This window comes from Anomaloglossus baeobatrachus (genome assembly GCF_048569485.1).
Source record: "Anomaloglossus baeobatrachus isolate aAnoBae1 chromosome 5 unlocalized genomic scaffold, aAnoBae1.hap1 SUPER_5_unloc_3, whole genome shotgun sequence".
In the NCBI taxonomy this organism is placed as follows: Eukaryota; Metazoa; Chordata; class Amphibia; order Anura; family Aromobatidae; genus Anomaloglossus; species Anomaloglossus baeobatrachus.
Genome location: NW_027441806.1, coordinates 2,721,318 through 2,746,241, shown reverse-complemented (window position 1 = coordinate 2,746,241; position 24,924 = coordinate 2,721,318). Strand labels below are relative to the sequence as shown.

The 24,924-nt window shown below is 50.1% G+C and overlaps 1 protein-coding gene across 2 annotated transcripts in view; it reads left to right on the top strand.

Annotated features, from left to right (window-relative positions):
- LOC142259168 (uncharacterized) overlaps positions 1-23,308 on the top strand; it is a 112,859-nt gene extending 89,551 nt beyond the window's left edge. Inside the window, exons 1-3 of one of the 2 annotated variants that reach the window (XM_075331672.1) lie at positions 4,458-4,565; positions 4,649-4,762; positions 20,651-23,308. In XM_075331672.1, coding sequence (XP_075187787.1) covers positions 4,481-4,565; positions 4,649-4,762; positions 20,651-22,242 — 1,791 coding nt within the window. In that variant the 5' untranslated portion in view covers positions 4,458-4,480 and the 3' untranslated portion in view covers positions 22,243-23,308. Of the gene's footprint in view, positions 1-4,457; positions 4,566-4,648; positions 4,763-20,650 lie in introns of those variants that run through there. The other variant, XM_075331673.1, reaches the window with a different exon arrangement.
- Positions 23,309-24,924: the final 1,616 nt, after the last annotated feature.

Below are 24,924 nucleotides of genomic sequence, written 5' to 3'. Positions count from 1 at the left end.
GCCTTCCGGGTCCTCACTGCACGCATGCACGCATACACACACAGCAGACATACATAGATACACCAAGCACATACACACACACATAGCGCACATGCACACAACACAGCCACACACACTGCTATATACTCACCTGTCCGGGGCCACCTCCGATTCTGCTGTCAGCCCTTTACTGCAGTTGAATGCTTTGTTGCGCCGTAAAGCATTCAACTGCAGTAAAGCCATGACATCAACCTGGAGTGGCCTCTCCATACACCGCACGCTATCATGGAGGAGTCTGCTGCAGCTGGAGGCTCCGCAGGCACAGAGGACATGTGAGACACGGCATAATAGAGGACAGAAGGGAACCAGCAGGAGCACATTACTAAAAATCTGTATCTGTATCTGTATCTGTATACCCCCAGCCCCCCCACCCACCAGATCTGTATACCCCTCCACCAGATCTGTATACCCCCAGCCCCTCCACCAGATCTGTGTACCCCCAGCCCCTCCACCAGATCTGTGTACCCCCAGCCCCTCCACCAGATCTGTGTACCCCCAGCCCCCCCACCAGATCTGTGTACCCCCAGCCCCCCCACCAGATCTGTGTACCCCCAGCCCCTACCCACCAGATCTGTATGCCCCCAGCCCCCCCCACCAGATCTGTATGCCACCAGATCTATATGCCCCCAGCCACCCATCCAGAGCTGTATCCCCCCTGCACCTCCACCAGATCTGTATCACCCCCAGCCCCCCACCAGATCTGTATATCCCCAGCCCCCACCAGATCTGTATACCCCCAGCCCCCCCACCAGATCTGTGTACCCCCAGCCCCTACCCACCAGATCTGTATGCCCCCAGCCCCCCCCCACCAGATCTGTATGCCACCAGATCTGTATGCCCCCAGCCACCCATCCAGAGCTGTATCCCCCCTGCACCTCCACCAGATCTGTATCACCCCCAGCCCCCCACCAGATCTGTATATCCCCAGCCCCCACCAGATCTGTATACCCCCAGCCCCCCCACCAGATCTGTATACCCCCAGCCCCCCCACCAGATCTGTATACCCCCAGCCCTCCCACCAGATCTGTATACCCCCAGCCCCCCGATCAGATCTGTATACCCACAGCCCCCGACCAGATCTGTATACCCCCAGCCCCCCGACCAGATCTGTATATCCCCAGCCCCACTCACCACTGCTCCTGTCAGCACCACTAAGCATAGACAGATGTTTTTTTTCACCGCACTCCCGATGTGATAGCATCGGGCCTATTTCTAGTATGTTTTATACTTGTGTAATGAGAGAGGTGGAGATGGCAGGATTAGAGCTGATCATAGATGGGACTTCTCCATCTGGCTTTGACTTTTGGATCACATTTATCCCATTCTCTACACTGAACACTTACATCAGGGTTTTGACATCAGGTTATCAGACCGAGAGAGGTCGCCCCTATCCCATGGGTCAGAAGGTCACAGCGCACGCCAGCACTAGTTGGATCTGCTTTGCCTTCCGCTTAGCTGTGCAGACGATCCTTGTGCTGGTGCTGCTAGGGTTAAGCAGACCCTTGTCTTTCTTGGCTTACCATCCTGAGTTGTCTCAGCTGTTCTGATTTCTGCACTTCCCCTGGTATAAGTTCTCACCACTTTACCTCGGTAGTTGCCAGTGATAACTTGCTTTTCCATGGTGCTGGCATGGAGGTGTGAGCCATGGAAAGAGAAATTGTTTTGAATTTGATCCTGGAGATTGCTGCTTGGAAGTTTTCATTGATGTATTTTTATTTATCATCTCCCTTTTTATTTATTTCTCTTTCCATCCCCCTTTTTCACCACCTGTTGTTTGGGAATGCAGTTTCTTTTTCCTTTTGTCTGTCGTTTTCCTTTTGTGTCATTATCATAAAGCAGGACTAATGTTCCCCTTGCCCTGCTCACTAGACACAGATGTGATTAGGGTAAGACAGGGATAGACACGTGATTGCCGCACAAGGGGAAAGAACCTGTCTTGGGACATCGGGGAGCTCAGGGTTGCTCAGAGTAAGTGACAGGGTTTATCCTTCCTGTTCCTCCCTAGAGGCAGTGGTTCCCACCCCATCTTTCTCATGATACACCGCTCAGCCTCTTGGTGACAAACAACAACCAGGGACTGCCCTGTATTGGTAACTGGTGCCTACTGGCAGCAAAGTCCAACCTCAGTGGCTCTGGTGATGACTGGGTAGGCACGTAATCATGCCCCTCCGGGTAATCCTGGTTGAGGGCGCTGTGAGGCTACACCCTTCTCCTCAACCTATTAGCATGACAGGTTTACATGTAATTCTTCAAATGACTTGATTCAGATTAAACCCCCAAAAGATCCATTCACTGTAATGAGGCAGCAGAGTTAGACTGGACTCCTCATGGCAGCCCGGCAATCATCCCTAAGTAGTGAACGGTTATCTCCAGTAATTGTATTATTACACTTCATTCTTTATGATGTTACATCGTCATCTTCTCCCCATTCAGGTCCCTACAATATTGGATCCTCTCAGTGGAGATCTTCGATATAACAAAATTCTCCTGATTGACCCATCAAGGATGGATATGGACAGGGACAAGATGGTGGAGAGGATATTACACCTCACCCTAGAGATCCTCTTCCGGCTTACTGGAGAGGTGAGAGATTCTGATGACGTCACATTACATCATTCTTATCTATGGGAATAACAGATGGACAGAACTGGAGAGGTGAGGACTCTGGAAATGTCTGGAGTGAGATTTATTACTGTGTCTCTCCATAACCAGGATTACACAGTAGTGAAGAAGACCTCTAGTGAGCGCTGTCAGGCCCCTGTGTCTGAGGGATGGGGAAGACCCCTGAGCCCAATCACGGGGCCTCCACCTCACCCCCCGATACATGAGGACATCAATGACCAGAAGATCCTAGAACTCACCTACAAGATGATTGAGCTGCTGACTGGAGAGGTGACACTGCTGGGAATGCTGGGACATTATACAGTAACGCGATGAAGGGATCGGGGGATGACGGTATCATTGTATGTATAAAATGCATACAGCTGCACACTGAAAAAGCCAAAAATGAACAAGGGAAAATATGGCACTTCATTACTGCAAAAGAGAGATATTTAGTTTATGTATTGGCCAATGCATGTAAGCCTGGAAACCAACAGAAAGGTATATCTCTGTAATCCGGGAACCTAACTTAAATGCCACTATCTAGGTTAAAAACATCCGTGTCTGGGCAAAATGCCATTATTTGGACTACAAACCTCCATGTATGGGCAGCTAGGCTCCTGCTACAATGGTTATGAACACAGCCAGGTCTTAGTGCGGAGTGCTCAGTCAGAAAGAGACTCACTAGAAATATCTAAAAAACTGACCTTGCCGTTGGTTTCTGGGCTTACATGCATTAGCCAATACATAAACTAAATACAGTGGTACCTCGCTTAACGAGTAACCCACATAACGAGATTTTCGCTATACAAGCAAAGCTTTCTGTAAATTTGTAACCCACTTTACGAGAAAGCTTTGCTGTACGAGCAAAATTCTCACCGCACACACTTCCGGTTTCGTACATCCACCACACTCTGACCCGCACTTGCAGTCCACACAAGCACACACATGTACGCACAAACACACACAAACACACACGCATGCACGCACACACAGTATAATGCTCACCTTACCTTCCGTTCCACCGGCGGTCTCATGGATCTTGTAGTTCCCGGGTACATCGCGACGTCCTCGCGGCGAACTACAAGACCCAGGAGGCCGGCGGTGGAACGGAAGGTAAGGTGAGCATATAACATAGTGTACCTTACGTTTCATTGCCGGCCTCCTGGGTGCTGTAGTGCGCCGCTCCACTCCGTTCCATGCTGGGATTCTGCCTCCATAGCGACGAGGGAGGAACTTCCTGTCACCGCTGCTGAATGGCAGAGCGCTGGCCAATCAGAGGCAAGCAGCTCTGCCTTGACGTCAGCGCTCTAGCAGGGAAGTTCCTGCCTCGTCGTTATGGAAACGCGATACACGGCCCGGCCCCGTACTGGTGAACAGCAACTCCCAGGAGACCGGCGATGGAGCGGAATGTAAGGTGAGCATGTAGTATGTGCGTGTGCATGTGTGTTTGTACATGTGTGGAATGACAGAATAGGGGACCAGGATGGGACATTTAACCCGTTGTGGAACGGATCGTCAGCACTGCAATGATTTCCTATGGGAAATCTTGCTTTGCTGAACGAGTACCTTGTTTAACAAGCACAGTCCCAGAACGGATTGTTCTCGTTAAGCAAGGTACCACTGTATCTCTCTTTTGCAGTAATGCAGTGCCATATTTTCCCTAGTTTATTTTTGGCTTTTTCAGTGTGTAACTGTTTGCATTTATAGCTACTATGTTTTTTCAGTTAGCACCTGTTCACATTTGTTGGATGTGCGGGTCAGTTTTTTTAGATATTTCTGGTATCATTGTATGTGTCAGGTTCCTATAAGGTGTCAGGACGTCACCGTCTATTTCTCCATGGAGGAGTGGGAGTATTTAGAAGGACACAAAGATCTGTACAAGGACGTCATGATGGAGGTTCCCCGGCCCCTCACATCACCAGGTAATAGACAGGACTAAATACACACGGCCTATAATTATCTGTATGTAAGGAATGAATTCAGTCCCTGTATGTGTCTCCTCCAGGTCTATCCAGTAAGAGGACAACACCAGAGAGATGTCCCCGTCCTCTTCTCCCACAGGACTGTAACCAAGAAGATCCCGATGTTCCTCGGGATGTGTTTCCTCCAGTTCTATCCAGTAAGAGATATCTACTCATGTACTTTCTACACTAATTTTGTGTTTACATTTTTAGACTTTCTGCTCTGGGTTTTTTCAGCTGTATTTTCTTTGCTTCTTCTTCTTCTGCTGTTTGCTTCTAGTGTCTTCTCTGTTGTTATGAAGGCAACTCAAAGACCTGCAGAGGGTTCATGAATACCCTGTTTCCCTAAAAATAAGCCCTAGTTACAGTCAGGAGTTGGGAGGAGTCAAACTGCGCAATGTCTCAGGAACCCCACTCTCTTAGGGACCCCATCAGTTGTATTCTTAGGTTGATTGTTTAAGGACCTTTGATGAAGTCATGTGACATGATGTAAACAAAGGTCTCTTAATTGCTGGAGTCTAAAAGAATTGAACAGGACACAGGCTGGCATGCAGGACTGGTATTAGTGGAAAGGGAGAGCAAACTGGGCAATTTCACAGGGCCCCCATTCTCCTAGAGGCCCCAGTGTTTATATGCCGATTATAGGACTGCTTAAGAACCTTTCTTCAGCGCTCTATTGGGAGACCCAGACGATTGGGGTATAGCTACTGCCTCCGGAGGCCACACAAAGCACTACACTAAAAAGTGCAAGGCCCCTCCCCTTCTGGCTATACCCCCCCGTGGTATCACGGGTTCTCCAGTTTTCAAGCTTTGTGCGAAGGAGGTCAGACATCCATGCATAGCTCCACAGATTTTAGTCAGCAGTAGCTGCTGACTATTTCGGATGGAAGAAAAGAGGGCCCATATGGGGCCCCCAGCATGCTCCCTTCTCACCCGTTGATGGTGTTGTAAGGTTGAGGTACCTATTGCTGGTACGGAGGCTGGAGCCCACATGCTGCTTTCCTTCCACATCCCCCTGGGGGGCTCTGAGGAAGTGGGATCCTGCCGGCCTCAAAGCTCTGACGCCGGGCTCCATCCACAGACCCATTTGAACCTGCTGGATACGGAGCTGGAGTACCGTTCAGGGACATGGCCCTGCACCATTACAGGTACTCTGTGTCCCCGGACACACAGACACAGCACACTCCAGACTTGCTGGGTGTGCTAGTGCGCCGGGGACAGTAAAGGGTTACAGTCACTGCAGCTTTGCTGAGTGACTTTGTGTATTGGGAACTACCGCGCCGGACGCTCCGGGAGCGGCGGCGCGGCTGGGACTTGTAGTTCGCCGGGGACTGGGCGCCGACCGCGCTTTTACGGCGGCGGCGCTTATAAATCCAGTCCCCGGCTTCTGCGGCCTAGTGCCGCTTCGTTCCCGCCCCCTCCCTGTCACTCAGGGAAGGAGACAGACGCTGAGCAATCAGCAGCGCCGAGGGCTGGAGCTTTATTTACATGCTCCAGCCCTCTCACTGCACACTGTCGGACGCCGGATTCCCGCTCTGACTTGGGGCACACCCACGGCCCGCCCCTCCTCACACGAGCTGGGGAAGACGCCGGCAGCCATTACTGCAGTCCGAGCTCGGACTTTCGGCAACCAGGCAGGACGGTGGCGACCATACACCCGCTTATAGGCGGGCGGTAAGCGGCACTCATAGTGCTGACCCCAATATATACTGCAGTGTGTACATGTGTATTTTAACTGCATAGGTCGCTATATGCCCGCTTGGAGAGCGACACATCAGCAGCAGGAAAGCAGGTGTGCTAAGGCACAGGCTTTCTAGGCTGCTTGTATTGCACGTACTGAAGTGTTCATTTGTGTTTATACTTGTAATACATTGCACTGTACAGTCGCTAGTCTTAGCTATATTCTCCTGGAATGGCTAGACTACAGCAGCAGAAAACCAAGGGTGCTGGGGCACAGGTTTTTTTCTATGCTGCTTGTATTGCATGGGCTGCAGTGGGCATTTGTACTTGTGCTTGTATGCTATACATTGCACTGTATGGTCACTCTTCTGGGCTATATTCCCCTAGATGACTAGTCTACAGCAGCAGAAGAGCAGAGGTGCCAGGGCACAGGCTTCTATGCTGCTTGTATTGCTTGTGCTGCAGTGTTCATTTGTACTTTATGCCTGTATGCTATACATTGCACTGTACGGTCACCAATCTTGGCTATATACTTCTAGATGGCTAGTCGGCAGCGGCAAAAAAGCAACACAGATTTTCAGTGCTGTTTTTACTACATGGGATGCTGTTCATGACACCGTCCCATTGTGTGCATGCTCCCCTGTAGCACTTCGTCTGCCGGGGTCTCTAGCACTTCGTCTGCCGGGGTCTCTACTAGTCGTGGCCAAAGAAACCACCTGTCATCCCTGTCCAAGGACAGGGACGGAGTTGCAGTTTCGACAGATATATTGTCATAAGATAGAGACTTGCAGTCCAGACAGGCCATGGGCAATCTTCCTGACCAACCTCATTTGGAACGGGGGGGTCCCAGGAGGACTCTCTGTATGATAAGGCAGCTCTCCAGGACTTTGATCCTGACATCGCTATCGATCCGGATACACCGGATGGTAACGCCATACGGAATGATCCTATAGCGTCCATCAATGGAAGGTTGGATCTTTCTCCCTCAGCTCCCCCAGTGGAGGAGTCAGCTTCACAGCAGGAGAAGTCCCTTTTCAGTATCTCAAACGGATATTGAGTATTTTTCTGGCCACGCTGACTTCAGAGAAGCAGTCCAGAAACACCACGCTTACCAGATAAGCGTCTTCTCCAAACGTTTTTAAGATACACGTTATCCCTTTTCCCCTGACGTGGTCAAGCGCTGGACCTAGGGTCCAAAGGTGGATTCTCCAATCTCCAGGCTTGCGTCTAGAGCCATAGTTGCACTGGAGATGGGGCTTCAATTAAAGATACCATTCACAGACAGATGGACTCTGGTTGAAATCTGTCTAGGAGGCTATCGGCGTGTCGGTTGCTCCGGCATTCACAGCCGTATAGGCAACCTAACCTTTTCAGCTGTTCTTGCGCAGCTGGCCTTGAGCACATGTACATCTGTACCGCAGAGGCGTCCGTAACCCCGTAATGTCTGCACTGCGACTTACCCTATTAATGCTGTCCTAAACGTACAGTCGAGGTTTCGGTCCTTCCCAAGCTCGGGCAGGTCCAAATTGTCCTCGTGCAAAAGGGCTACAAAACCTCAGACGGGCTCAGATTCCGGCCGGGCTCAATCACGCCCAAGGAAGGCAGCCGGAGGAACCGCTACCACGGCGGTCTCCTCATGTCTCTCAGCTCTCTCTCTCTCTCTCCGCATCCGCGGTTGATGGCAGACTCCCCCGCCTTTGGCGACGTTTAGCTGCCACAGGTCACAGACCGGTGGGTGACGGACATTGTGCTCACGTGCACAGGACAGTGTTCTGTTCTCGTCCTCCGACTCCATCCTTCAGAACGGCCCCACCTCCCCTCCGAGCAGATGCCCTGCTGCAGGCGGTGGACGCTCTAAGAGCAGAAGGAGTGGTGATCCCTGTCCCCCCTCAGGAACGAGGGCGAGGGTTTGTACTCCAATCTCTTTGTGGCTCCAAAAAAGGACGGCTCCTTCCGTCCTGTTCTGGACCTAAAACTGCTCAACAAGTATGCGAACGCCAGGCGGTTCCGGATGGAATCCCTCCGATCCGTCATTACCTCAATGTCTCGAGGAGACTTCCTTGCCTCAACAGACATCACAGATGCCTATCTCCACGTGCCAATTGCTACGGAGCACCAACGTTTTCTACGTTTTGTGATAGGAGACGACCATCTTCAGTTCGTAGCCCTGCCATTCGGTCTGGCGACAGCCCCACGGGTGTTCACCAAGGTCATGGCAGCAGTGGTAGCAGTCTTGCACTCTCAGGGACACCCGGTGATCCCTTACTTGGACGATCTACTCGTCAAAGCACCCTCTCAAGAGGCATGACAACGCAGCCTGAATGTTACGCTGGAGACTCTCCAGACTTTCGGGTGGATCATCAATTTGGCAAGGTCAAATCTGTCACCGACTCAATCACTAACGTATCTCGGCATGGAGTTTCACACTCTATCAGCGATAGTGAAGCTTCCGCTGAACAAGCAGCGTTCACTGCAAACAGAGGTGCAGTCTCTCCTTCAAGGCCAGTCGCACCCCTTAAGGCGCCTCATGCACTTCCTAGGGAAGATGGTGGCAGCCATGGTGGCAGTTCCCTTTGCGCAGTTTCATCTGCGCCAACTGCAAGGGGACATTCTCCGCCAATGGGACGGGCAGTCAACCTCCCTGGACAGGAAAGTCTCCCTTTCCCAGACGGCCAAGGACTCTCTGCAATGGTGGCTTATTCCCACCTCATTGTCACAGTGAAGATCCTTCCTACCCCCATCCTGGGCAGTGGTCACGACAGATACGAGTCTGTCAGGGTGGGGAGCAGTTTGTCTCCGCCACAGGGCTCAGGGGACGTGGACTCAGCAGGAGTCCACCCTTCAGATCAATGTTCTGGAAATCGGGGCAGGGTATCTTACCCTACTAGCTTTCCAGCAGTGGCTGGAAAGAGAGCAGATCCGAATCCAGTCGGACAACTCCACAGCGGTGGCATACATCAACCACCAAGGAGGGACGCGCAGTCGGCAAGCCTTCCAGGAAGTCCGGCGAATCCTCATGTGGGTGGAGGACACAGCATCCACCATATCCGCAGTTCACATCCCGGGCGTAGAAAACTGGGAAGCAGACTTCCTCAGTCGCCAGGGTATGGATGCAGGGGAATGGTCCCTTCACCCGGACGTGTTTCAGGAAATCTGTCGCCGCTGGGGGGTGCCGGACGTCGACCTAATGGCGTCTCGGCACAACAACAAGGTCCCGGCATTTATGGCACGATCGCGCGATCACAGAGCTCTGGCGGCAGACGCCTTAGTGCAAGATTGGTCGCAGTTCCGGCTCACATATGTGTTTCCACCTCTGGCACTCTTGCCCAGAGTACTGCGCAAAAAATCAGATCCGATTGCAGCCGCGTCATACTCGTCGCCCCAGACTGGCCGAGGAGATCGTGGTACCCGGATCTGTGGCATCTCACGGTCGGCCGACCGTGGTTACTACCAGGCCGGCCAGACTTACTGTCCCAAGGGCCGTTTTTTCCATCGGAATTCTGCGGCCCTGAACCTGACTGTGTGGCCATTGAGTCCTGGATCCTAGCGTCTTCAGGATTATCCCAAGGGGTCGTTGCCACCATGAAACAGGCTAGGAAGTCCACCTCTGCTACGATCTACCACAGAACGTGGAAGATTTTCTTAACCTGGTGCTCGGCTCAGGGAGTGTCTCCCTGGCCATTTGCATTGCCTACTTTTCTTTCCTCCTGCAATCGGGGTTAGAAAAGGGCTTGTCGCTCGGCTCCCTTAAGGGGGAAGTCTCGGCACTATCCGTGTTTTTTCAGAAGCGTCTAGCACGTCGTTCTAAGGTGCGCACGTTCCTACAGGGGGTCTGTCATATCGTACCCCCGTACAAGCGGCTGTTAGATCCATGGGATCTCAACAGGGTATTAGTTGCTCTCCAGAAGCCGCCTTTCGAACCTCTGAAGGAAGTTTCCTTTCTCGCCTGTCACAGAAGGTGGCGTTTCTCGTTGCGATCATATCGCTTCGGCGAGTGTCTGAGCTGGCAGCTCTGTCATCCAAGGCTCCCTTCCTGGTGTTCCACCAGGACAAGGTAGTGCTGCGCCCCATTCCGGAGTTTCTCCCTAAGGTCGTATCCTCATTTCATCTTAATCAGGATATATCCTTGCCTTCCTTTTGTCCTCATCCGGTTCACCGGTATGAAAAGGACTTACGTTTGTTAGATCTGGTGAGAGCACTCAGAATCTACATTTCCCGCACGGCGCCCATGCGCCGTTCCGATGCACTTTTTGTCCTTGTCGCTTGTCCGCGCAAGGGGTTGCAGGCTTCTAAAGCCACCCTGGCTCGATGGATCAAAGAACCAATTCTAGAGGCCTACCGTTCTGCGGGGCTTCCGGTTCCTTCAGGGCTAAAAGCCCACTCAACCAGAGCCGTGGGTGCGTCCTGGGCATTACGACACCAGGCTTCGGCTCAACAAGTGTGCCAGGCAGCTACCTGGTACAGTCTGCATACTTTCACCAAGCATTATCAGGTGCATACCTATGCTTCGGCGGATGCCAGCTTAGGTAGAAGAGTCCTGCAGGCGGCAGTGACACCCCCGTAGGGGAGGGCTGTTTTGCAGCCCTAACATGAGGTATTTCTTTACCCACCCAGGGACAGCTTTTGGACGTCCCAATCGTCTGGGTCTCCCAATAGAGCGCTGAAGAAGAAGGGAATTTTGTTACTTACCGTAAATTCCTTTTCTTCTAGCTCTTATTGGGAGACCCAGCACCCGCCCTGTTGTCCTTCGGGATGTTTTTGTTGTTTGCGGGTACACATGTTGTTCATGTTGAACGGTTTTTCAGTTCTCCGATGTTACTCGGAGTTAATTTGTTTAAACCAGTTATTGGCTTTCCTCCTTCTTGCTTTGGCACTAAAACTGGAGAACCCGTGATACCACGGGGGGGTATAGCCAGAAGGGGAGGGGCCTTGCACTTTTTAGTGTAGTGCTTTGTGTGGCCTCCGGAGGCAGTAGCTATACCCCAATCGTCTGGGTCTCCCAATAAGAGCTAGAAGAAAAGGAATTTACGGTAAGTAACAAAATACCCTTCTTTTGACATCGCGTCATGTGACCAAAGGTCTCTTAATTGCAGGAGTAGAAAGCTGAAGAGGAGACAGGCTGGTGTGTGTGTGTGTGTGTGTAGATGTAGCTGAATATTAGAAAAGAAAGAGTTACAGCCGCACACTGAAATACCAAATTTTGAAACTACCAAAAAATATGTAATAAAATTATTGCTTTAGAGAATGTGAACTACTGGCAAACTACCCTGGAAGGATTGGAGACACCTACAGAAGGAGATTTGACACCTAGACCTTGATCCTTCAAATTAATATGCCAGAATTTTGTCAGAAATCACTTTTCAATCAATTTTTTTGTGCAACACAGAGTTGTGAAAAAGATTGTGCGACTAAATCATCACGGCGTGCTGTGCTGACATCACTCGCATGTCCTTCAGCTCCCAGCAGTACAAGCAGGCATGGCCTCCTCTTGCTGGTAGCTCATAGTGAAATGTATGACCTCCAGTGCCACCGCGAAGAAGCTGACTATAAAGCACGTGACTGTGATCGGAGGAGGCCTGATGGGTGTCCGGATAGCGCAGGTAGCTGCAGCAACCGGACACACTGTTGTTTTAGTGGACGAGACTGATGACATCTTGAAAAAAATCTGCCAAAAGTATTGTAGACAGCTGGAAAAGGGTCACTAAGAAGATGTTTGCGGACAAGCCTGAGGCTGCTTCACAGTTCATCAGCAAAACCCTCTCAAACTTCAGCACAAGCACAGACCCAGCGGCCGTGGTGCACAGCAATGATCTGGTGGTGGAAGCCATGATAAAAAACTTGGAAGTGAAAAACGCACTAATCAAGACACTGGACAAATTTGCACCAGAACACACCATATTTGCCAGCAACACATTCTTATTGGTAATAACTGACATAGCCAACTCCACAACTAGGCAGGATCAGTTCGTAGGGCTGCATTTCTTTAATCCAGTAGCAATCATGAAGCTGGTAGAGGTCATTAAGACACCAATGACTAGCCAAACGACTTCTGACTAGAGTTGAGCGATGTTCGAGGTTCGCCAATTTCATGTTCGAGTGATTTTGGGGGGTGCTCGAGATCGAACTCGAGCTTTTTGCTAAAAGCTCGACAGTTCGAGTTAGGTTCGACAACGGTTCGATCACCATAAACGTAGATTTTCACAGTAAGGCTATGTGCACATGTTGCTATCTGTATGCGTCCTGCATCCCCAGCACAATCCCTCTCCCTTTGCTACTCATCGATCACCGATTCTCTTCTCTTTTTCTCTTCCTCAGACCTGGCGATGATCAGCTGATGCGGTCACATGACGGAATCAGCTTACACTATAAGTCGAGCGGTTTGGCTGGCTTTTTACCGCCTAAACTATCAGCTGATGCTGTCGGACAGGAGTCTGCACTGAAGTGTGTACTTTGTTTTGTTTTTTTTGCACTGATGCATCAGCTGATTGTATAAACGGCTTTTATACAATCAGCTGCTGTGTCATGTGATTCAGGCCCTTGAACCTGACACATCATCTGATCGCTTTGCCTTCCAGCAGACCGATCAGATATTGGATCCGGATTGGACGGCGCGGGACCCTTAACCCAGGGTTACTGCAGAGGGGGGTTCTTTATTTCAATAAAGATGGAGTCACTAATTGTGTTGTGTTTTATTTATAATAAAAATATTTTTCTGTGTGTTGTGGTTCTTTTTATCGGTACTAAACATTCATGGTGGCCATGTCTAATATTGGCGTGACACCATGAATTTCGGGCTTAGGGCCAGTTGATAATATACAGCTAGCCCCAACCCCATTATTACCCAGCGAGCCACCCGGCTTCAGGGTAGCTGGAAGAGTTGGATACAGCGCCAGAAGATGGCGCTTCTATGAAAGCGCCATTTTCTGGGGCGGCTGCGGACTGCAATTTGCAGCATGGGTGCCCAGAAAGCTTGGGCACTCTGAGCTGCAGATTCCAATCCCCAGCTGCCTAGTTGTACCTGGCTGGACACAAAAATTGGGCGAAGCCCACGTCATTTTGTTTTTTAATTATTTCATGAAATTCATGAAATAATAAAAAAAGGGCTTCCCTATATTTTTGGTTCCCAGCTGGGTACAAATAGGCAGCTGGGGGTTGGGGGCAGCCCGTAGCTACCTGCTGTACCTGGCTAGCATACAAAAACATGGCGAAGCCCACATAATTATTTTTTTTTGGGGGGGGGGGAAACTCCTGCATACAGTCCTGGATGGAGTATGCTGAGCCTTGTAGTTCCGCAGCTGCAGTATGTCTGTATGGAGGAGAGCAGACAGCAGCTGCAGAACAACAAGGCTCAGCATGCTCCGTTCGCTAGTGTATGCAGGAGAGCAGACAGCAGCTGCAGAACTACAAGGCTCGGCATACTCCATCTAGGACTGCATGCAGGAGTTTTTTGCCCACCAAAAAAATTACGTGGGCTTCGCCTTATTTTTGTATGCTAGCCAGGTACAGCAGGCACCTATGGGCTGCCCCTAACCCACAGCTGCCTATTTGTACCCGGCTGGCTGGGAACCAAAAATATAGGGAAGCCCGATTTTTAATTATTTCATGAATTTCATGAAATAATTAAAAAACAAATGACGTGGGCTTCGCCATATTTTTGTATGCTAGCCAGGTACAGTAGGCACCTACGGGCTGCCCCCAGCTGCCTATTTGTACCCGACTGGGAACCAAAAATATAGGGAAGCCCTTTTTTTTATTAATTATTTAATGAATTTCATGAAATAATTAAAAAAAAATGACGTGGTCTTCGCCCAATTTTTGTGTCCAGCCAGGTACAACTAGGCAGCTGGGGATTGGAATCCGCAGCACAGGTTAGTCTGAGCTTTCTGGGCCCCTCTGCTGCGAATTGCAATCCGCAGCCGCCCCAGAAAATGGCGGTTTCATAGAAGCACCATCATCTGGCGCTGTATCCAACTCTTCCAGCTGCCCTGATGCCGGAGGCTCGCTGGGTAATAATGAGTTAATACTAGCTTTGTTTTACTAGCTAGTATTAAGCCAGAGATTCTTAATGTCAGGCAAGTTTGACCCGGCCATTAAGAATCTCCAATAAAGGGTTAAAAAAAAAGACACCACACAGAGAAAAAATATTTTAATAGAAATAAGAACACAGCCACACTTAGAGACTCCATGTTTATTACTCCCTCTTATCCCTCCACGATCCATGGTCTTCTGTCTTCTTTCTCCTTCAACTTATGCAGCTCTGCTACATCAGCAGCGCTGCATGGGAAGAAGACGCTGCTGTTCCTCGTGCAGTCTTTTTACTCCGTGAGTGACCAGAAGCTGCTGGCTGTAAGTGGTGACGTCACCGCTGACAGGCAGGTTGCTATAGCAACGGTGATCTCCGTTATTGACCGGCTGTGGCAGCCGTTGAATAACGGAACAGGGAGTCGACCGTGTGCCAGAGCATGTCGCCGGTACACGGAGATAAACGTGCACCGTGTACCGGAGAGATGCAATGACAGGACCTAGCATGACGTCTAGCCATGTGACCAGTCTGTAACCAATGAGATAATAGACACGTGACTGGTCACATGCTATTTTGACGTCACGATAGGTCCTATCATCAGTGCTGGTTACCAGGAGGTCGCGATTATCGAAAGGAAAAGCGGCGGGAGTGCAGGACGCATCGCGGGGACAGGTAAGTGTTATGGCAATGTTTATTAACTGTATGTGTACATTTATAATGTGTTTGTGTCTGCCTGCCATTGGTTTCAATGGGGCTCAAGAGGTTCGGTTCAGTTAAACACTAGGAAAGATGCCTGTATCATGTACGGACACTCCAGGGTTCATTGTTAACCGTCTTCTGGTACCATACCTAGTGTAATTCGTGAATCTTCATGATGCGACATTAGATGCGACAGTTCTGGGACTGTACCCGGCTCTTGGCAAATCGGGGTAATAAGGAGTTAATGGCAGCCCATAGCTGCCACTAAATCCTAGATTAATCATGTCAGGCGTCTCCACGAGATACCTTCCATGATTAATCTGTAAGTGACAGTAAATAAACACATACACCCGAAAAAATCCTTTATTATAAATAAAAAACACAAACATATACCCTCGTTCTCCACTTTATTCAGCCCGAAAAAGCCCTCCATGTCCGGCGTAATCCAGGATGATCCAGCGTCGCATCCAGCTCTGCTGCATGGAGGTGACAGGAGCAGCAGAATACACCGCCGCTCCTGTCACCTCCACGCAGCAAATAAAGACAGCCGCGCGATCAGCTGAGCTGTCACTGAGGTTACCCGCGGCCACCACTGGATCCAGCGGTGGCCGCGGGTAACCTCAGTGACAGCTCAGCTGATCGCGCAGCTGTCTTCATTTGCTGCGTGGAGCTGACAGGAGCGGCGGTGTCATCTGCAGCTCCTGTCACCTCTATGCAGCAGAGCTGGATGCGACGCTGGATCATCCTGGATTACGCCGGACATGGAGGGCTTTTTCGGGCTGAATAAAGTGGAGAACGAGGGTATATGTTTGTGTTTTTTATTTATAATAAAGGATTTTTTCAGGTGTGTGTGTGTTTATTTACTGTCACTTACAGATTAATCATGGAAGGTATCTCGGGGAGACGCCTGACATGATTAATCTAGGATTTAGTGGCAGCTATGGGCTGCCATTAACTCCTTATTTCCCCGATTTGCCAAAGCACCAGGGCAAATCGGGAAGAGCCGGGTACAGTCCCAGAACTGTTGCATCTAATGTATGCGGCAATTCTGGGCGGCTGCAGGCTGATATTGTTGGGCTGGGGGGCTCCCCATAACGTGGAGCTCCCCATCCTGAGAATACCAGCCTTCAGCCGTATGGCTTTATCTGGCTGGTTTTAAAATGGGGGGGGACCGCACGCCGTTTTTTTTAATTATTTAATTATTTATTTCACTGCACAGTATAGACACGCCCACCGGCTGCTGTGATTGGGTGCAGTGAGACACCTGTCACTCATCGTGGGGGCGTGTCTCACTGCAACCAATCATAGGCGCCGGTGGGCGGGGAAAGCAGGGAATACGAGATTGTTTAATGAGCGGCCGGCTTTTTCAAAATAGTAAAAGCCGCCGCAGCAGTGTGAATGCTGTGCAGCGCCGCGCCGGGGATCGGTGAGTATGAGAGGGGGTAAGAGGGATAGACTGACATGGACAGAGAGAAAGGGACAGAGATAGTGACCGACTGACAAAGATTAGTGAATGACAGACATTGTGAGGCGCTTCAGAACGCAGCTTTTCAGCTGCGCTCTGAAGCGGACCTTTTTAAAGCTGCGGTGCAGAGCGCACACCTGCGCACATAGCCTCAGACATCACAATCATATGAGGGATGTCACACGTTTCAATTGACTAGGTTCGTGCAACAAAACATCCAATGTATGAGGAATAAACGACGTGTATGCGATCACCGTATTTGCGTTCAATCTTGATCGCACGTAGGTGTCACACGCAAATACGTCACGAACGATGCCGGATGTGCGTCACTTACAACTTGACCCCGTCGACGGATTGAAAGATTTATTGAAGCGTGTAAAGCAGGCATAATACTCTGCTGGGCTCCTTGTTAATCTCTTTGATCACATGCTGTAGTGGAGTCAGTATAATTTGCTCCCCTTCTGTATATGCTGGCTGGACTATTCCATTAATGCCAGCTATAGTTTACCTATACAGGTCTGGTGAGGTGTTGTGATACAAACTAGTGATTGTTGTGCATTATTGCTGTGAGCAGTTGTGTTAACCCTTGTCTTTTTGTTTCTGCCTTCCTGCTCTTGCTTTTCTCCTTTAGTCTCTCACTGTTTATTTCTGTGAGTTTGAAGTGTGTCTGAATTTTGGTTTTCCCATCTGTCTTAATCTATATTTTCCTTTCGTCACGACAGCACCCACGAGAGAGGGATCCGCCCCCTTCAGGACAGGAAACCTACAGATAAAAAGGGGCGGTCCCCCTCCCTCATCAGTTGGTTTCCTGTCCTGCATGGAGAGGAACCTACAGTACCTGGGTCCGGTTGAGTCCGTGCGGTCTCCGAGGGAACGGCGGAGCTCGGGGTCCAGAAGCACGGTCGGTGGAGCTCCCCTCGTGGACTCCGTCCTCCGGTGCACCTCGTCCTCTTTCCTTTGGTCCGGCTTTGCCTCCGGGGAAATGACGCCTGCACGTGAGCGTGCCTGCTTCTTCCGGGTTGCTCTGCTCGTGCGCGGCAGGGGGGGCCCTGCCGCGTCGGCGCGCGTTCTCTGCTGCCGTGACCCGGAAGTGCACAGGAGCGCTTCCGGGGGAGTGGAACGGGAAGGTTCCTGGTGAAGCCCGTGGACCCCTCCTTCCTGAGCCGGACGCCGCATGGTCGGTAAGTTGCTGTCTGTCGCCGGCAGTGCACGGAGGCCGGCGCCTCTCCCTGTGTCGCGGGCTGCGCCTTCCGGCTGCATGGCGTGTGCATGCGGGGGGACGTGTGTCCGGCGCCTGCCGCGTCCGCGCTCTGTCTCCTCGGCGGTGATTGGCAGTGCACGGAAGATCGGAGAAAGTGTCTCTGCCTGCACTTCCCCCTGACCACCAGTCCGGGGTCGGTACGTTGCTTCAGGTCCGGGAGCGGGCCTTTGGTGCTGGATTCTGCCGCATGGGCCGGCGGCTGGGCCTCCTAGCCCCTGTGGCCTCCTGGCCTCTGTGGCCTCTGGGCCTTCTGCCCGCTGTGGCCCGGCCTCTGTGGACTCCTGGCCCCTGTGGACTCCTGGCCCCTGTGGCCTCTGTGGCCTCCTGGCCCCTGTGGCCTCTGTGGCCTCCTGGCCCCTGTGCCCTCTGTGGCCTCCTGGCCTCTGTGGCCTCCTGGCCCCTGTACCCTCTGTGGCCTCCTGGCCCCTGTGGCCTTGTGTGTCCTGGCCCCTGTGGCCGCTGTGTCTCCTGGCCCCTGTGGCCTCTGTGCCCTCCTGGCCTCTGTGGCCTGTGTGTCCTCCTGGCCTCTGTGGCATCTGAGCCTTGTGGCCTCTGGGCCTCTTGGCTTCCGTGTCCTCTGGGCCTCTTGGCTTCTGTGGCCTCTGGACCTCCTGGCCTCTGTGGCCTCTGGGCATCCTGGCCTCTGGGCGTCCTGGCCTCTGTGGCCTCTGGGCCTCCTGGCCTCTGTGGCCTCTGGACCTCCTGGCCTCTGAGCCTCCTGGCCTCTGTGCCTCCTGGCCCTTGCGCCTCCTAGCTTCGTGCCTCTGGGCCTCCTGGCCTCCTGGTCTCTGTACCTCCTGGCCCGGGCCTCCTGGCCTCGGGCCTCTGTGTCTCTTCGCCTCGTGTTTCCTCGCCTCGTGCTTCCTGGTCTTGTGCCTCTATGCCTCTGTGCCTTCTGGCCTTGGTCCGCTGTGCCTCCTGGCCTTGGTCCGCTGTGCCTCCTGGCCTTGGTCCGCTGTGCCTCCTGGCCTGGGGCCTCGGTGCCTCCTGGCCTGGGGCCTCTGTGCCTCCTGGCCTCTGTGCCTGCTGGCCTCGGTGCCTCCTGCCTTCGGGCCTCTGTGTCTCCTGCCTCTGTGCCTTGTGCTTCCTGGCCACGTGCCTCGGTTGCCTCCTGGCCTCGTGCCTCCTGCCTCTGTGCTTCCTGGCCTCCGTGCTTCCTGGCTTCTATGCTTTTGGCCTCTGTGCTTCCTGGCCTCTGTACCCCCTGGTCTCGGGGCTTCCTGGTCTGGGCCTCCTGGCCGCTGTGGCCTCTGTGGATTCCTGGCCTCCGTGGCTTTCTGGCCTCTATGGCTTCCTGGCCTCGGTGGCCTTCTGACCTCTGTGGCTTCCCGGCCTCTGTGGCTTTCTGGCCTCTGTAGCTTTCTGGCCTCTATAGCTTTCTGGCCTCCTGGCCTCTGTGGCTTCCTGGCCTCTGTGGCTTCCTGGCCTCTGTAGCTTCCTGGCCTCTGTGGCTTCCTGGCCTCTGGGCCTCCTGGCCCCGTGCCTCTGTGCCTCTTGGCCGCTGTGCCTCTTGGCCTCTGTGCCTCTTGGCCTCTGTGCCTCTTGGCCGCTGTGCCTCTTGGCCTTTGTGCCTCTTGGCTTTTGTGCCTCTTGGCCCTTGTGCCTCTGTGCCTCTTGGCACTTGTGCCTCTGTGCCTCTTGGCCTCTGTGCCTCTTGGCCTCTGTGCCTCTTGGCCTCTGTGCTTCTTGGCCTCGGTGCCTCTTGGCCTCGGTGCCTCTGTGCCTCTTGCCTTGTGCTTCTTGGCCCTTGTGCCTCTTGGCCCTTGTGCCTCTGTGTCTGTGTCTCTTGGCCTCTGGGCCTCTTGGCTTTTGTGCCTCTTGGCCCCTGTGCCTCTGTGTCTGTGTCTCTTGGCCTCTGTGTCTCTTGGCCTCTGTGCCTCTTGGCTTTTGTGCCTCTTGGCTCTTGTGCCTCTGTGTCTCTTGGCCCTTGTGCCTCTGTGCCTCTTGACCCTTGTGCCTCTTGGCCCTTGTGCCTCTGTGTCTGTCTCTTGGCCTCTGTGCCTCTTGGCCTCTGTGCCTCTTGGCCCTTGTGCCTCTGTGCCTCTTGGCCCTTGTGCCTCTTGGCCCTTGTGCCTCTTGGCCCTTGTGCCTCTTGGCCCTTGTGCCTCTGTGCCTCTTGGCCCTTGTGCCTCTGTTCCTCTGTGCGTCTTGGCCTCTGTGCGTCTTGGCCTCTGTGCGTCTTGGCCTCTGTGACTCTTGGCCTCTGTGACTCTTGGACGTGTGGGTCTGTAATTCTAGTCCTGCGTCTCTAGGCTTTGCGCTTTTGTGCCTTGCTCCTTGCGGCGCTCCTGCCTTGCGCCTCTGGCGCCTTGCGCCTCCCTGGCCTTGCACCTGGCCTGGCGCCTCGGCCTTCCTGCCTCGCCTCTGGGTCTCTGGTCTTGCGTCCCGGCATGGGGGGGTGTTGTGCCGCCCTTTTCTTTGCCCTCTCCCGTTTCTCTGCAACCAACTGATGAGGGAGGGGGACCGCCCCTTTTTATCTGTAGGTTTCCTGTCCTGAAGGGGGCGGATCCCTCTCTCGTGGGTGCTGTCGTGGACTCAGGAAAATCCCATTACCAGTACGTAATTTAGTCTTTCCATCATACTCCTGCTCCTTCCTTCCACGTTCAGGGGTAATCCAGAGGTTAGGGATAGCCTAAGGTCTCCTAGCATGAGGGAAAGTATAACAGCCCCCTGTCCCTCATTATTCTACAGTCACATTGCGACAATCAATCAGAATTTTTAATGTAGCACATTCCAGAGAACTGGTGCTAGGAATGGGAGGTCCGAATTAACAAAGATGTAACTCTTAAATCTCGAAATTGAAGAACAGATTCAGAATAATTTGTTTCCTAATTTAATTTCTTATGTTATGGTTTAAAAAAATAAATCTACTTTCAAAATTATATCATAAAAAATAATAACATTGTGTTTATTTTTAGCCGATGACTATATCAGGAGTTCAGATGGAAATCTAATATCTTCAGAATTTAAAACAGATGATCAAAGTATCACACATGATACATATGAAGAGCATGCTGCTGCCCCAGATATACCTCCAGTCCTTCCTTGGAAAGCTTTATCACCTGATCTTTTCAAACAAGTCCAAAATTCCAATTTATTACAGAATTGTAAGCAAAATAAAAGTTACAGAAGGCATGTGGAACATGAAAAGGCTCCTACAAGGGAGAAACCATTTTCATGTTCACAGTGTGGGAAATGTTTTATCCAGGAATCAGACCTTGTTAGACATCAGAGAACTCACACAGGGGAGAAGCCATTTTCATGTTCAGAGTGTGGGAAATGTTTTATTCAGAAATCACACCTTGTTATACATCAGAAACATCACACAGGGGAGAAGCCATTTTTATGTTCAGAGTGTGGGAAATGTTTTACTCAGAAATCACACCTTGTTACACATCAGAAAATTCACACAGGGGAGAAGCCATTTTCATGTTCAGAGTGTGGGAAATGTTTTACTTGGAAATCACAACTTCTTGAGCATCAAATATGTCACACCGGGGAGAAGCCATTTTCATGTTCAGAGTGTGGGAAATGTTTTATCCAGGAATCAAATCTTGTTAGACATCAGAGAACTCACACAGGGGAGAAGCCATTTTCATGTTCAGAGTGTGGGAAATGTTTTATTCAGAAATCACACCTTGTTAGACATCAAAAAAATCACACAGGGGAGAAGCCATTTTCATGTTCAGAGTGTGGGAAATGTTTTTTTCGGAAATCACAACTTCTTGAGCATCAAATATGTCACACCGGGGAGAAGCCATTTTCATGTTCAGAGTGTGGGAAATGTTTTATCCAGGAATCAAATCTTGTTAGACATCAGAGAACTCACACAGGGGAGAAGCCATTTTCATGTTCAGAGTGTGGGAAATGTTTTATTCAGAAATCAAATCTTGTTAGCCATCAGAAAATTCACACAGGGGAGAAGCCATTTTCATGTTCAGAGTGTGGGAAATGTTTTATTCGGAAATCAGTTCTTGTTTGGCATCAAAGAGCTCACACAGGGGAGAAACCATTTTCATGTTCAGAGTGTGAGAAATGTTTTATTCAGAAATCAGACCTTGTTAAACATCAAAAAAATCACACAGGGGAGAAGCCATTTTTATGTTCAGAGTGTGGGAAATGTTTTACTTGGAAATCACAACTTCTTGAGCATCAAATATGTCACACCGGGGAGAAGCCATTTTCATGTTCAGAGTGTGGGAAATGTTTTATCCAGGAATCAAATCTTGTTAGACATCAGAGAACTCACACAGGGGAGAAGCCATTTTCATGTTCAGAGTGTGGGAAATGTTTTAGTCAGAAATCACACCTTGTTAGACATCAAAAAAATCACACAGGGGAGAAGCCATTTTCATGTTCAGAGTGTGGGAAATATTTTATTGAGAAATCACACCTTGTTGTTCATCAAAGATCTCACACAAGGGAGAAGCCAATTTCATGCCCAGAATGTGGTAAATGTTTTACTAGGAAATCAGGTCTTGTTTACCATCAAAAATATCACACAAAATAAACCATTTTTATGTTCTGAAGGTGGAAAATGTTATTCTTAGAAATCAGATCTTGTTAAATATGTGAAGAAGCCGCACAGGGAAGGAACCTTTTCATGTTGTGAGTAATTGAAATGTATAACTGGTAAATCAAGTCTTTGCGACCATCAGAAAACCAACAGAGAGGAGCAGCCATTCTTGCTTTCAGAATTTGGCAAATGTTTTTTTCATTAATGAGGTACTTTTGTCAGATGAGTCACACGGGAGAAGCCATCATGATGTATCATAATTCAAAGGGTATATCCAAAAGTCGGCTACAATTGCTCAAGTAAGAATTGGTGAGGGAAAGAAAAATGTTCTCTCTTTTTAAACTTATCGTATTTTTTGGACTATAAGACACACCTAGGTTTTGCTGGAGAAAAATAGGGAAAAAGATTGAAGGAAAAATGTGGTCATGACGCACTGTTATGGGGGAATCTGCTAGTGACACTGTTACAGGGGTAATATCCCGTAGTTTCTAGTGCAATGTGTTTGATGACTTTCCCTTTAAATAGGGCTTATCACAAATCTGTGGCTGCCTTTATTATTTACTTAAACAGTGAAGAGCCGCAGATTAGTGATTTTTTTAAATATAATCCAGTACCAAAACTTTTAGAAGTGTCCCTAATGTCCCCGAAAAGGAACTTCCAGGTTGTGAGATCCCACAACCCTCAGTGATCACTGATAGCGTGAGCTCTACGACCCCAGCTCTGCGGCATCCTTAAGCAGTTCAATAAAACCTTAAAAAAGTATGTGACAGCGTTGGAGTAGTTGAGAAAACTATTTCTCATGCTTAGAGCAGCTGCAAAGATTTGTGGGGTCCCGCTCTGCACACTGAGATCCCACAAAATGGAAATTCAGGCTCCACTTTGCTAGTAAGTTGGGTATTTCGAGAGCCTTTATGAACATTTGAGAAAAGTTTTGATACTAGATTATATTTAGATAATTCACTAATCTCAATTTACCCACTGCTAAAAGAGCAGCCCCAGATTGGAGATAGGAACTCTGAAGTATATCACATTGTATATAATTGCATTTCAAAACTTGTTTTGTTAATAAATGCTTGTAAATGTATATTCTTCATGCCTGTCTTTCTCTATTGTTTAGATGTGATGATTTTTCCTCAGAACCTCTGGAGTTGAGGCAGAGCTGTAGGCATTTCTCACAAAAATAGTGAGGGGATGTCACGGAGATGTCACGGCTGGCTGACAATCCAGTGGCAGAAGTGTTGGAAAAATCCCAGAAATTTGCAGCACGTGTTGTTATCTGACAGTTCTCATTTTCTACAGCAGTGGACTCCATGACTCTGGGAAACTGTCAGTTTTTCCTCTGTTGTCAGTCTCTGACTTCCTTTAGAAACCTTACCCTGGGGTGCTTTGGGTGAAGTTTATAGTTGTTCCTGGCTGTGATTTGCAGAGGTCGTCTCCTCCTGTTGTTCCTGAGACTTCTGTGGTAGCTGCTCCTCAGTCCTAAGATGACTGTTTGACTTTTGCTATGTACCTGGGCTCAGGTGGTAGCAATTGTATTTCCTCTGTATTGTTTCCATTTGTCTCCTTTAGCGTTAGTGGTGTTGACGAAGAGCTCATACGTACCATCCTTACTTAGGCCCAGATCAAGGTTTGCCTAGTGTGGTGTGAGGTATTCCTGCTCGGTGACAGGTGCAGAACCTATATAAAGTTGCTGAGGGCAGTGAGGGTGAGCTGTATTGTCAGGGGTCACCACTTCCCCCTTTCCCTAGTGATAGGGCATTCTTTTCCCCTTCCCTTTGTATTGTAATATACGGCTGGTATAGGTTCTATCCCCAGCAGGGACAGGGGACAATTGAATGACACTATGCATCCTAGATATGTGAAAGTTTTTAAAAATGCTCTGGTCCCAATTTATCAAAGCTTTTATACCAAAAAAATGGCACAAAATCTTTGAAAAGTCACAAAAATTTGGATCAGTTCATAGTTGTGCCAAATTCTGGTGGCTTTTGCCATTTTCACTCCAAAACTGGCAGGGTGTAATACTACTGTATGTACTGAGGATTTCGATTGCGTTAGGGCAATGACAACCAGAGACGAGTTCTTGGTGAAGTTGACATCAAAGTCAAGGGAAATACCGCATCCAGGTGTCCACTTGCCTAGGAACATCCTCGGCCTCCCGTGGCGTCTTGTGAGCGGGTTCTCTAGAAGGAAACGCAAAGTTGGTTACCCGGTTTACCGCTGCCCATTTTTCCTGTCGGCGTTCCGTCAAGCGGGTATCGATACGCACACAGTGTTGGAGAAACAGTTCAAAATCCTGTGGAGATTCAGCACGAGCTAACTCGTCCTTGATGGTACCGGACAAACCCTTTCTGAAAACGGACAACAGTGCATTGTTTCCCCAGTCGGTGTCTACCACTAACCTTTTGAACTCAGTGGCGTATTCGACGACAGACCGCTTTACCTGACGTAAGGAAAGCAGAGCCGATTCAGCGGTAGCACGGCGATTAGGATCATCAAACATTTGCGCCATTGCTGTTAAAAAGTCATCCAGGTTATTTAAACGGATATCACGATTCTCTATCATAGGATTAGCCCAAGCCAGTGCTCGTGAGGTTAACAACATGATTATACATAACACTTTTGACCGGTCAGAACGGTAATAATCAGCATGTACATCAAAAAACAGTATACACTGGT